The 14,577-nt window shown below is 44.0% G+C and overlaps 1 protein-coding gene across 2 annotated transcripts in view; it reads left to right on the forward strand.

Annotated features, from left to right (window-relative positions):
* Window positions 1–14,577, forward strand: part of CACNB2 (calcium voltage-gated channel auxiliary subunit beta 2) — a 277,727-nt gene that overhangs the window by 22,028 nt on the left and 241,122 nt on the right. The window contains exon 1 of one of the 2 annotated variants that reach the window (XM_045285603.1): window positions 3,808–3,861. The exons of the other annotated variant lie outside the window; for it this stretch is intronic. Coding sequence (XP_045141538.1) covers window positions 3,826–3,861 — 36 coding nt within the window. The 5' untranslated portion in view covers window positions 3,808–3,825. Of the gene's footprint in view, window positions 1–3,807; window positions 3,862–14,577 lie in introns of those variants that run through there. 2 annotated transcript variants of the gene reach the window in all.

A 14,577-nucleotide genomic window follows, 5' to 3' on the forward strand; every position in this document is an offset into this window, starting at 1 on the left:
GACAGTGATTGGAAAGAAAAAGAAGAAAAGGTTTATTTACTTGACTTCAAATCAGTATAATTCAAGGGAACAAAAATTTAGTTCTAGTGTGAAATCATAAAGTACCTTGAAATGTATCTGTTGAATGTAATATATTCCATAAATGTTGTATGATCTGGTTTTTAGTTTTTATACCATCTCCTTTCTAGAATACTAACTGACCTGGATATTCCTTCATAACTTTAGGGAAGCTTGCAATATAGAAGTGCAAGTCCAAGCATCAGGTTCCAAAATGCTTGATTTGTTTTCAGTAGTATTATACTGCAGCAGTCTCTAGCTGAAAGTTATACTCAAGGATATTTCCTACAATTTATAATGGGACACTCACCAATTAGTCAACCACATTGATTGAGCATCCATGAGTATAATGTTCCCCGAAGAGATAAAAGATAGTAAATAGGAGCCAATTTCTGAAGCAACTCATACCACAGGGAGGCAGTGAGGTTTGTGCGCACGTACGCCCGCATGCACACACACGGATATACAGACACACAAGATAGTCACAATAAACTCAGTAAAGCAAATCTTTCCATTTCAGAAAACTTTTTTTAGTTCCCATGTTTGTGTCTCGTAATTTTTTCCTTCTGATTTTCAAGTTGTTAGAAGTTTGGTTCAGGTCTCCAATTTTAATTGTCGTATGCGACGTCTCTTTGTCCTTTACAAACCAATGCACCACTGAGTAATTCTGCCTCTACTAACATCAGAAGAAGTCTTGTTAATGCATTGGGTAAGCGGCTAACTGAAAGGTTGGTGGTTCAAACCCACCAGCAATTCCGAGGCAGAAAAGACCTGCCAATCTGCTCCCGTTGAGATTGAAAAAACAACAGCAAAACTCTGCCATCGAGTTGATTCTAAGTCATAAGGACCCTCGGTAGGGTTTCTAAGGCTGGACCTTTTTACAGGAATAAACAGCCTCATTTTTCTCCCACAGAGCAACCGATGGATTTGAAACTGCCAACCTTGTCATTAGCGGGCCAATTCTGATTCAACAGTGCAGGGCTCTTTTTACGAACACCCTGGTGGACAGCTCTATTCTGTCGGATTGGGTTGCTGTACATGAAAAATCAACTGTGACACACACCAGTGACCGGGATCATTCGAAATCAGCCTCGTGACGTTATTGTTTGAAGGGAGATGAAATACTTTACAGCATAGGAAAATCTCAGTAAATGTTAGTTACAGTTACTGAATACTCCTATGCATGCTGGATGCCTAGCGTGAAATCATGAGGGATTCAGAAACTTTGCCAACAACGCTGATTGTCAAAAATACTTAAGGAAAATATAAAATATATATATTAGCAATTTTTTTTAGTGTAGTTTGAGCAAGACCCACACACAAAAAGCCAGAAGCTATTTGATTTCCATGAGTGAGAAATCTAAGAAGCGTTGCTTTGCCACAGGAGAGCTTAGCTAGGAGGTATTTAACGTCTCCATATATCTCTTAATTCTCTCCTTTGAAAAGTATTCATAGCAATACCAATATCAGAGCTGCTAGAGATGCTGTAAGTCCCTGAAGCACAGCTTGGTATCGTAGATTGCATGTAGTAGAGAATATTATAAAAGGAGCGCTGGTGGTATAGTGGTAATGCATTGGGCTGCGAACTGCCAGGTCAGTCGTTCGAAACCACAGACTGCTCCAAAGGAGAACAGTGAGGCTTTCTACTCCTGTAAAGAGTTACAGTCTCAAAAACTCATGGGGGCAGTTCTACCCTGCCCTATAAGGTCACTCTGAGTCAGAAGTGACTCGATGACAGTTGAGTTTGAGGGGTTTTTGTTTTTTTTTGGTTTTTGTTTTTACTAGCGTATTTAAGACCCTGGGTTAAGTGTTTGTGTTAGACAGGGTTCTCTAGAGAAACAAAACCAGAATGCTAATAATTTTATATATATTTATACAGATAGATAGATATATAACATAAGAAATAGTTAACTTATAAAGCAGTACAAATGGCTCAATGCAACTCACTCCCATGAGACAGCTGTGAGACACTGGCAGTCCTTCAAGTCTTGAGGACCGCTGGGGTAGTCCTCTGTAGAGCAATTCAGGCTATCCGGGCACAGGCAGCAAACAGCAAGGCAGGTCACCAACAGTCAGCCAGATGACAGGGTCCGATAGTCCCCAGCTCAAGAGATGTAAATTCCAATAGTGTGGCGAAGCAGGTCTTGAAGGAACCTCAAATTACAGCGACACAGTCCACAGGTTAGGTGTCCACAGGTAGTGTAGCTTGCAAGCAGAGGCACGGAACAAGCAAGGCAGCTGCACACTGGTCCAATGATCAAAGAGCAAGAGACAAAAAAGGCAAGGCTCGCCAAGCCATTTATCTCTCTGCCCTTCAATTAATCCCACATGTGTTTATCGGCCAGGTTGGCACAATTAACTAACTACCTCATTGTTGGCTGAGAGCCCGATGCTGACCACCCAGCGATGTCTCAGAAGAGAGACCTTGCAGTTTGCTTCTGAAAGGTCACAGCCATTCTTCTCTCTATACATGGGGTCACCATGGGTCAAAATTAACTCAGTAGCAACCAACAAGAATAAGAACAGATAGCATATTATAACTTCAAGCTGTATCAAAATTGACTGGATGGTAATGCATTTTTGTACTATCTGTCACCCCAGTAGGAGACGGTCAGTGACATGTTGGGGGGCGGGGGAGAATGTTTTACATGTCTGCTCTAGTCATTTAACTTTCAGTAGGAGAAAAATCCGAATTTGGAGGGAGGCAGGGGGACCAAAAACAAAGTGAACAGTTAAATATAGGCAGAAGGTGCCTTCCACGTTGTGCCTGCACGGCCTCAGGAGGCCAACCTGTGTGTCATTCCTATGTTTCCTCCCGCGTACAGTGACAAGAAGTCCACCTGGTGTCCCCATAGCACCTGGTCGCTTGCTGAGGGAGAAGGCAGATGTCAGCCTGTAGAATCCGATTTCATCAGCTCCCACTAATCACTACTGATAGCAGCAAAATTTAGCCTGGATCTGCGTGGTTAATCTAGACTGACAGGAGGGACGCACACGCCCAGAAACAAAGGGAGCCAACCCCGATTCCCAGCCTGGCCCTTCATCCTGGGCTGCTGCTCATTCGCTCCCCTCTGGGGCTTCTCCGTTTCTTGCCTTATAAACAAATGTGATTGGTTGTTAGGAGACCGGCCCTCATCAACAACAGGTGCACTGTGAGTCTCTGAGACTGCACACCGAGCGTTGCCTACGTGTGAGGCTGCGCAGGCGGGACTCACAGGTACGCCTTGCACCTGAGACTATGTATTATTGATTGAAATTGAGCTCTGCCTTCTCTTGATCCTTCCGGACAGCCGTGGAGTCCCGTCCCTCCTAAAATGGAAGCCACCAGCAGCTGATGGGCCAGGTCTTCTAAACGTGAACTTGTCTTCCTTGGGTACTTGTCCTGGCTAGCTACCACGTTTCCGAGCAAAGCGTGGGGCATGCTCGGGAACTGCCCCTGTGGTTTTGGGTGTTTCCGCCTGGGTTGAAGTTTCGTTTTTGCCCCAGGAGGTAATCCGCCCTAAACGGTGAGACTACACATCGCAGCCTCAGCCTGCATTGGCCGCGTGACTGCCCGCAGTGAGAACTCCGTCTCATGCGTGTGCCCCGATGCTTAATGCCAAGGAGAGTCATGGGTTCCCGAAGGGCTCTCTTCCTTGTTACTTGTGATGTGTGTGTCTGGCAAGCCAGGGAACTTTATGCATTTGGGTAACAAAGACATTTGGAATTTTCTCCATTGGATTTCCCATGTTGGTGAAACTTCTGGTCATCTCTGCAGCGCATGTTGCCATGCTGAAAGCACCTAAGGCCAAAAATGTCTCCTGGGTAAGTAAACAACATCCCCCCCCCCCCAATATCTTTAACAGTCTATTTTGAGTAAGACTGCATACTTTGAAAACTTCAGGACATCTAGTAGTTTCTTGTTATTAAATGTACTTGGAAAACCTTCAAATACCTTTTGTGTGCTTAGAAAAGCAGGGGAATAATCCTTAAGTGTGAGAAATCCTTTGGCAGTAGCATCGTGGTGCGCTTGCTAAGAGGTGATCTGTCAGATATATAAACTCTGGGTTTGTTTTGCAGTTGGGAAGTTGCTTCACATTTGTTTATGCATACTGCAAATGCATGAACTCAGAGTCTGGGCTAAAACTAAACACGTCTGCAGCTCAGAGTCCTTCGTGTTTGATCAAGAGAGTGGGGGTTTTTTCGGGCAGTATTACGTTTTATGGGGAGCATTTGCAGTTTTCAGTACATGGGGGATATTATCCTCTTTTGCCCTTTTCTTGCCTTAGAAACTAGATAGTAGTCGATACTTCTTCATTTTACACATTAAGTACTTTCCTTCAGTCAATATCGGACACCTGTGATGAAAGCCTCCCATTCCAGAGTTAACAATGGCATGTGAATCCTGGCTCAATGGGACTCTTTAATTTTACTTGAAAATCACTTTGTGCCCAAAGTATGAAATTTATCAGATACCCCTCAAAAGAATAAGAAGCTGTAAAATCATTTTTAAAGTGACTTCAATTCCTCGCTATCACGTGAGTCTAACACACTAAAATTAATAGGCAAATGGATGCCCTTCAACACGCTGTGTAAAAGGTCTCTCTCGCGCCCACGTTTTTAGCTAGCACCAGCCCAAGCAAAGTCATCACACCCGTTCCAGGATTGATTATTTGATAACAATATGATTGTCTTAAGATCACTCAAAAAGAAAGAAAAGGGTCTGCATTTTTCTTTCAGAAATCGGTTTGGCTACATTACTTTAAAACTCATGAAGGTGGTGATTCTCGCTTTCTATGAAAGGGCCCCGTAGGCACATGAGAACATAGCGATATGGTCTGTGATGGACAGTATTCTTGAGAGTGGTAGATGGAAAGAAAGGCATCGTAAGGAACAATACCCCCAAAATTTATTTAAGAGGACTTGACAAGCAGTGTTTGAAATGATCACTGTTTAAAAAAAGAAAAGATGACTTATGTGTGTCTGGACATCATTCTTGTTTTCACACCTCCGGCTGCCACTGAGGGCTCTGTCAGGTGCCCTGGCCTCCCCAGCTGGTGGCCACAGTGGCTGATTCTGCTGCTTACGTGAGTGCCCACCACTTCCCTTCAGCACAAAAGCAGCCAAGACAGGAGTAGTTTCAGAAGTTCATCCCCTCATTCCTCTGATTAATCCTCCTAAAAGATTAATTCTCCCAAAGCAGTGGCTGGCTACAGGAGTGCTTCTGCTGGCAGAGCAAACCTTGAAACATTTGATAAACTCAGAATATCTTCTGGGTTTGGTCTGTGTCAGACTCAATTATGCTAATTGGGGGGGAAAGTTCAACTTGTTGGCTAAAAATGTAGGATTCATTTAAGTAGAGCAAGAACAGCTGTGTTTTCATAGGTTAAAATTTCACAGTATAGTCCATCTTGCTGTAAACATCTCAGTACCAGAGTTTGTCTGAAGTCCAGTGAGCTGGTCTAGTTAACTAGGTAATGGTGGCACGATTTGGTTGGTGGTGTGATAGTGGTTCAGCGAACCAGTAATTCGTGGTGATTAATATTACCAATTCCTTTTGCTAACAATAATGCATAGAGTACTGTCTTTGAATGTGAACCATTGCTTCAATTGTAGTCAGTCATGGTTGTTTTAGGTATTGAATGGCATTTCTCTGAGTTCTTTGGCTCGGTAGAGCGAAATGTATCCGATATGCTTGCTTTTGCCTTTGGCTAGCTTCCATTTGGACATTCATGTAGCTCTAAATTCAGGAAGAGAATAAAATGCTTCATATAGTCTCTTTAACCACATAGTAACCCTCACAGTGATGAGAGTAAATCTATTATCTCTCACCATCCCTGCTTCCTCTGGCTCCTTCCAAGACGTTCATGACACACACAAACCCATTATTTATTTATTTATTATAATTTTATTGGAGGCTTATACAACTCTTATCACATCCATACATATATCCATTGTGTCAAGCACATTTGTACATATGTTGCCATATTCATTTTCAAAACATTTTCTTTCTACTTGAGCCCTTGGTTTCAGCTCCTCATTTTTCCCCTCTCTCCTTCCCCCTCCCTCCCTCCCTCCTTTCCTCCCTCCCTTCTGAACCGTTGATCATTTATAAATTATTATTATTTTTTCATGATTACACTGACCAATGTCTCCCTTCACCTACTTTTCTGTTCTTCATCCCCTGGGAGCAGGTTATATGTAGATTGTTCCCTCCTTTCTCCCCGCACCTTCCTTCCCCTTCCCCTCCTGGTATCACTACTCTCATTATTGGTCCTGAGGGGTTTATCTGTCCTGGATTCCCTGTGTTGTGAGCTCTTATCTGTACCAGTGTACATGCTCTGGTCTAGCCGGATTTGTAAAGAAGAATTGGGGTCATGATAGTGGGCTGTGTCGGGGGCCAGTGGGGGGAAGCATTAAACAACTAGAGGAAAGTCACACAAACACATTGCATTGACTAGCACAATCCTCAGACACCCCATTTCCCTTCCCGGTGCGTGTCCCATGCAGGTCTGGGATAGGGGCCATCTTTGAAAGCAGCCCTGGCAGAGGTTTTCTCTCTGTAAAATTAAAATCAGTGCCAATTATCTATTCCTCTGAGCTGTGTTTCAGATGATCAGATCATCTTTCTGTACAGGTTCGACGAACGTTTATTGAGTGGTTCCCCTGTGGTTTCTCAGCACAGAGAAGAAAGTGATGAGCGAGCTACTGGGAAACCCCTCTTCTCCTGGAGTCGACTTTCTAAGGAGGAGAGGCAGACAAGACAAACGTTCCTAAGTGGTAGATGAGATGGTGGGAGTCCCTGGATGGTGCACATAGTTCGCATTGCCTGGCTGCTCAAAGAAAGGTTAGTGGTTTGAGTCTCACTAAGGTGCTCAGGAAGAAAGGCTTGGCACTCTACCTCCCCCCAAAACCAACCGTTGAAAAACATCAGGAAGCACTGTGCTGTTCCGACAAGCATGGGCTCATCTCATTAATTTGTATGTAAGATGGAAAGGAAAGCAGAAGAAAGGGTTAGGAAGTGCTAGGAGTTGAGAGCGGGTGTTGCCAAGAGATTGCTTAGACCTCTGTGAGAAAAGACGTGAAGAAGGTAACGGATTCGGCCCTGAGAAAAGGCAGCAATGGAAATGCAGGCATCAAAAGCCTTCCCTCCCGTAGAGGCAGTGTCAGTGCAGAGTTACTGAGGCAGAAGTGTGTGCAGTGTTGAGGGCCGGCTTGACGGCCCTTGTGCTGGGTCATCAGAACAGTTTTTGCATTTTATTATGTGTCTTCTACACTTGTCTCTACCATTGGTTGGGGCTGCACTGTACACGTCAAGGCAGTCCGACATCCCTCTAGTCAACTCCCCGGAGAAGAGTGGTCATCAGAGGCAGCGGAGCAGAGCACACACACACCACTCGCATAGAACACACCACCCCATAATGTAAGGTGACCAGACGTCCCACTTTTGGCGGGACAGTCCCAGTTTTTGGAAAGAATGCACGACAAGCTAGGGAACGGTCTATTTGGTCCATATAGACCAAATTTTTTTGTTCCCTTTCCCCACCTCCTCCCCTGTTGTCTACCATGTGCATCCCTGCATTTGATCTGGTCCCTTCCATATTACCTGGCCATATAGACCAAATTTTTAATCAAGACCCCACCCCCAGTCAATGGTGCCCCGCTTTAAACCTGGTCACCTTACCATAATGGTTTCCCCTCTCAGTTCTAGTTTTTGAGATACCGAACATATGGCATGAGCCTCTCTTCCCTCTGCTCGCCCATAAAACATATCAGGATGTTTTAATGTAGCGCTTGAATTAATATCATGTACGTGCGAAGGAAACAAATTAAAATGGAAAGAACAGTATACTACATGAAAATCTACTTATTTCTTGCCCAAAGCACACATTTCTGATACCATCTCTCAGTCACTGACCCACAGGAAGCTCCCTTTCCAACAATTCACAATCATCCCCCATAAGATTCCCACAGCCGTTTGCCCTTGTGTTTGCATCCCATCACCCTCGGTGTCTGGCTTCCGATGTTGGCATGCCTTGGTGAAATCATTCACCTTGCTCTTTCCTGTAAGTCGCCGAGGTTCTCCAGAGAGCAATCTACGTGCCTGCAGTTCATGCCCGTGGTACCCAACCTAGCTGGTCCCCTACTACTCGTTTATAGTTATCTGCCTTCTTGTTCCCAAGAAAGGTTTTCACAAGAACAGATGGAGACGAGGCACATGATTCCACTTCATTTATTGATGCTATGAAATATGATTAATTCGTAAGTTGTCTTACCTGTGGGCTGTTGAAAATCCCTGCCTTCGGTTTTCCCGAGGTGAGTCCAGGTAGTTGATGCTCTGTGTGTTCAATGCACAAACCGCCCTTATTGAATGCTTTTATCAATTGTTTCCTCAGGCTGAGCTTTCTATACAGTAGTGGCAGTATGATTCAGCCATAGCAAGTAGAGCTGCTGCGGTGGAGCCAATGCAGTTCTCTGTATCAGGGCCCCAGATCACCCCAGGAACAGGCCTAAGGACCGAGACACTGAGAAAAAAATTCTTTAGTAGGGCTGTGAAGTGCCCCTTCCACTGGCTGAGGATCAGGACACTGGTGCTCTGCAACAGTATGTGAAGTCCTAAGAGCTGGGAACCCCGCATTGTTTTCACTTAATGTTACTGGATGCTTTCGTAGGAGAGTCTCATGACATTTGGGGAGTAACAAAACGTCACTGAAATTTTAATAGTAAATATCGTTTGGGAAAAAAAAGATTTGAAATGAGGATCTACAGTTAACAAAACTCAGATGTTTTTCAATAACAATTCATCGTGTTGGTGAGGATATAGTTAATAACACAACACACACTTTATTACAGAATCACCGTATATTATTTAACAATAAAAAAACTCTCCCCAACGTCTGTGCTTTTGAGACCCGATCCTGTGGACGCTGTCCATGGAAGCCCCTCCCGGCTGTGCTTCTGACGTGGCGGCAAACTGACCTCCTGGTGGGAAAGTCACTTCGTTCTGGAAATAACAGAAATGAGTGACTTCTTTGAAAACCTGATCTCTGGGAACCCCCCTTGCTGTTTTTTTCATCCCCCAATTCCTGAGACCCAAAATGAATTAGGCTCTCTGATATCTCAAAAGCAGACTTGTAAATGGTGTTGCAGAGCGGTGTAGAGAGTTAGCTGCTCGGCCAAAAGCTTGACTGCGAAACAAGAGGTTGAAGGTTCAGGTCCACCTGCAGGCACTGGAGGACAGAGACCTGGCATCGACTTCTGACAAGTCAGCCATTAAAAACCTCATAAAGGATGGTTCTGTTTTGTGGCCACTAGTGTTATTATTTACAATCTCATATAGGAGTGTGTATGCCCACACACCTATATGAGATTATAAACAGTAACATGCACATACACATTTACATACAGACATGTATATTAGAGTATATATAATGCATAAATATATCTTTGTTGTTGTTAGGGACTGTGGCGTCAACTGGGGCTCATGTCAACCACATGTGATGGAGTAGAATATCCCTACAGGGTGTCCTAGGCTGTAATTCTTTTTTTTTTCTGTTTAAAATCATTTTATTGTGAACTCGTACAACTCTTATCATAATCCATACATACATCCGTTGTGTCAGGCACATTTCTACTTTTGTTGCCATCATCATTCTCAAAACATTTGCTTTCTACTTGAACCCTTGGTATCAGCTCCTCATTTTTACCCCCACCCCACCCCCGTCCCTCACAAACCCTTGATAATATATAAATTATTATTTTGTCATGTCTTACACTGCCCAACATTTCCCTTCACCCACTTTTCTGTTGTCCATCCCCCAGGGAGGGGGTTATATGTGGATCCTTATAATCGGTTCCCCATTTCTACTCCACCTTCCCTCCACCCTCCAGGTATTGCCACTCTCAACCGTGGTCCTGAAGGGATCATCTGTCATGGATTCCCTGTGTTTCCATTTCTTATCTGTACCAGTGTACATCCTCTGGTCTAGCCGGATTTGTAAGGTAGAAGTGGGGTCATGATAGTGGGGGGAGGAAGCATTAAAGAACTAGAGCAATGTTGCATATTTCATTGTTACTATACTGGACCCTGACTGGCCTGTCTCCTCCCCGTGACCCTTCTGTAAGGGGATGTCCAGTTGCCTACAGATGGACTTTGGGTCCCCACTTCACACTCCCCCTCATTCACAATGATATGATTTTTTGTTCTTTGATTCCTGATACCTGTTATCATCAATACCTCGTGATCACACAGGCTGGTCTGCTTCTTCCATGTGGGCTTTGTTGCTTCTCAGCTAGATGGCCACTTGTTTATCTTCAAGCCTTTAAGACCCCAGTTGCTATATCTTTCGATAACTGGGTATCATCAGCTTTCTTCACCACATTTGCTTATGTACCTGCTTTGTCTTCAGAGATCATGTTGGGAAGGTGAGCATCATGGAATGCCAAGTTAACAGAACAAAGTGTTCTTGCATTGAGGAAGTACTTGAGTAGAGGCCGAATGTCCATCTTCTACCTTAATACTAAACCTATAAATATATGCACGTAAGGTCTATTTCCCCATCATCATATATATATTTGCATATGCACATGCCTGTATTTAGACCTCTATAAATGCCCTTTGCCTCCCTCTATCCTTTCCTCTATTTCCTTTTATTTTCCTCTTGTCCCATTATCATGATTGGCCTTCATTTGGGTTTCAGTAATTCCTCTTGGTTACATTGCCTTGATCAAGCCCTACCAGGCCTCTTACACCCTCCTTTCCATCCATTTTTGGATCACTTGTTGTTCCCTTGTCCCTGGGTTCGTTAACACCCAGTTCCTTTCCCCCTGCCTCCCTCTCTCCCGTGTCCCCCCAGAACTGTTGGTACCATTGTTTTCTCCTCCAGATTGATTATTGCACCTATCTTATCTGAGTAGACCTGCATAGATAATAATATGCACAAAAAAGAAAACAGAGCAAAACAAAGCAACAAAAGAAAACAAAACAACAACAAACCAATGACCAAAAAATGAAAAACCTGTAAATAGTTTAAGTTCTGTTGGTTGACCTTTAGGGGTGTTCGAATCTGATGTGGTGCCACGCCCTGCCCCAAAGTCTATCCCTCCATGCTTCCTTGCTCCGCTTCCCTTGCTGTTCTGTTGCACGCCCTTAGTGTTTTGCCTCTGTGTGGTGGGGTCAGATCTGGCGCAATACCCGCACCATGTCTCCAGTGTTGTCCCTGTAGGGCCATGGATCAGTGAGGGATGTCCTGTCTTGTAGTGGGGCTGGTCATATGGTCCTCTCTGTGGATTGGCTCCTCTGAGCGGGGATATCATCCTCAAGGCTTGGTGGCCAGGATCTGCTCCATTTTCTCTCTCTCCCCCTTCATTTGCTCCCGTGTGCGCTGATCAGACATGTCCCTCTCCCTGAGCTGTAGCTTCAGTGCTGTCCTGGGATGTAAATTTTTCTTCGGTGGTGGTGGTGGGGCAGCTGTCCACATAGTTGGGATTGGGGCCGGCCCCTCAGACCTTTCTGTTGGTTCCCTGCTTCATGCGGGCATGTTGCATTCACATCTTGGAGCACTGGGTTGAAGTCTGGTCCCTCTTTCCCTGTGGAGATATACACAATACTCTCCCCTTGGGTAGGTTAGTGCCCTGTGCCCCCACTACTCATGTCTTTTTTATTTTCTTTTCCCCTCCTTCTTTTTAGTTGGCTACCATGTGTGTCCCTGAATTTGGTCTGGCCCCTGCCTAGGCTGGAATTCTGATGGAAGCAAACATCCAGGTCCTTCTGTGGAGCCATTAGGAGGGTTTGAACTGCCAACCTTTCAGTTAGCAGCCAAGCACTTAGCAATTGTGTCTCCAAGGCTCTCTATAGGGATTATGTCTAGCAAGTATTCTGGGTGCTCCTTCATGCCTTGGGCATGCCTTATAAAGAACTAATAAAATTTAATTAGGAAAATTTAATTAAGAAAATGAAGCTACAGAGAACATAAATGAATTACATTCACATAGCCAAAGGTGCTGGAGATTGAATAAAAACGCCAAACTGTGCTTTCTATTTCTTGGTAAAAAAGTTTGTTACCTAATACCTTATCTGTATTGTTATAAAATAGTCGTTGCTACAAATTGGTTAAAAAACTAACATAAAAACAAAAGTGTCAGCAGCCCTCACCTTAGTACAGGGTCCCATTTCAGCGACTCCAGCCTAACTCTGACATACATTGAATACCTCTTTTTTTTTTTTAAGTATTCATGATAGTGTTTTACAATCAGATCTTTATAAATTCAATCTTTTGTCTTTTGGGGTTACGAACATTACATATAAACTTACAGATATGTTTTCATACACACATGCATCTACAATGCATACACAAGTCATAAACTCATAAAAATTTCCTTCAATGATGGAGAAGAATTGGATGATATTAACATCAATTGTGATCATTACTCTACTGGTAGAAGGCTCTGGATCATCTGAATTATCCTTGGGAATGGGAATGGCATTTCTAATCAGAGAAATAATGTGAGATGATTTCCCCCCAACACCCCCATGTATTTTGCAATAATATCTTGTTGGTTCCAAACTCTGCCTCTCACCCTTAGCAATGCTATCAGTCCTTGGGTCCATGTTTTAAAGCAATGAAAGAGACTGGCTTAGTTTAGGGGAGAAAATCTTGATGTTCCTTTCACTGTACAACATTTTAACAATTTCTCTGTCACATTCTTTCTTTCTTCTTCTAAATGTCTTTCCTCTTCAAACTCTATTGAGTCTTGATCTGCCAAGTCTCCTTTGTTATTTGTGAGGTAGCCCACTTTGGGGATAACACGTTCTAAAGTCAGCATTGTTGCCATACGGATCAGTTTCCCACCGATTCCTCCCAGCATATTATTCTGATCAAATGTATGGGCCATGTTCATATAACTTAGCAAAGTTTTCCGTTTTCCCCTAAGTTCCTCCTGGTGGATGCAGTGCTCCAGCTACACTGATGGCCGTAAGTGTGGCTCACTGTAAATCAGGCACTGCTTATGCTACCTGTATTACCTATGGTGCCTGAGTTTGTGCTCAGCTGCCAACTAAAAGGTCGATGGTTGAAACTACCAGCTAGTCCACAGGAGGAAGAGGTGGGCGCCTGTCTCTATAAAGATGACAGCCTTAAATGCCCAGTAATTCAGTTCTGCTGTGTTTTATCAGGCTGCTGTGAGTCACAATTGATTCAGTAGCAATGGAATTTATTCCATCTTTTTTGTTAGTCACTGGTGACCACCACCTTCCTGTCAGTTTGTGGGGGCGTGCTGTAGTATTCTGTCAGTTTCTCTGGGGTCTTGCCTGGTAGGGTGATTCTGGCAGCTATGCCAGTGGATTTCAAATGCTACCAGGATCCCTCATGGTAGACAGGCTTTAGGAAGTCTTCCGGACTTAGCGACTAGGAAGAAAGATCTGATGAGCTCCTTTTGATAATTAGCGAGTACAAACCATAGGGATCTCAACTGAACACTTTCTGATTTGCTTTGTTTGGACACGCCTTTGGGAGGGATCAATCCTTGCAGGAAAAGATCATGTGTGCTGAAGGGGAGGGCCCGCAAAGGCAAGGCAGACCCTTGGTGAGATGGGTTTGGACATTGGCCACAGGGGTGGACTCAAACAGCACTGATCAGGAGGATGGTGCACAACGGGGCCACATTTTGTTTCTTGCACATAAGTCCATCCATCAGAAGTCAGAGTAGATTCACGGGCAGATACTTCTATATAATTCTACAAAGAGACATTGCACTTGGGGGCAATCATATTTCCTCTGGGGGCCAGCCTAGGTATTCCTGAGATGGAAGATGGTGTACCAAAATCTACAGAAATGTGAATACCGAGGGTGAGCCAAGTCAGATAATTCTCAAGCCACTATGTGTCCTAAGTTAACATGTGCTCCTGAACCTTTTTCCATTTTCTACCATGGAGAGATCAAACAGAGAGAGGTCAAGCTGTTTCGGGAAAGATAGTGCATAAAATTTAAACTTGAGATCACAATATGTAGATGAAACCCTGAATAAAGTGGTACCGAATGCCCTTTGGGGAGAGGGTCTTAATTAATGCCCTATAGTTAGTGTCCTATATAAACCTATAACTCATACTCGAGAGCCCTTTCCACACGACCCTTGTAATGGGAGGACCAATGATGAATTGTTCTCTAAAATTACCAGGGCACAATTTGTGATGGGTTATCAAATTACAGTATCCTCAAAGGGTACTGGGTCTGTGCCTGATTTGGGAATTTTGTTCCAACCAGTCCAGTCTGTGAGTCACAGCTCTGGTGAATGCTACCTTCCTTGGTCAGTAGACTCAGCAAACTATTCAGAGAAATATGCCACATTCTTTGATGCCAGTGCTTTGTGAGCAGGGCAAAGTAGGTGTGGTAGCCCTGCTTCCTAGGTAGATGGTGACGCAGCGCTAGGGTGTTCCTGTCCATCTATACCAGTGGTTCTCAATCTTCCTAATGCTGGACCCTTTAATACAGTTCCTCATGTTGTGGTGCCCCCTTATGTGGGTGAATATGCATGTGGGTGTAC

The sequence above is a fragment of the Echinops telfairi genome, unplaced genomic scaffold (genome assembly GCF_000313985.2).
Source record: "Echinops telfairi isolate 266 unplaced genomic scaffold, ASM31398v2 ScPeMD7_7473;HRSCAF=8511, whole genome shotgun sequence".
NCBI lineage: Eukaryota > Metazoa > Chordata > Mammalia > Afrosoricida > Tenrecidae > Echinops > Echinops telfairi.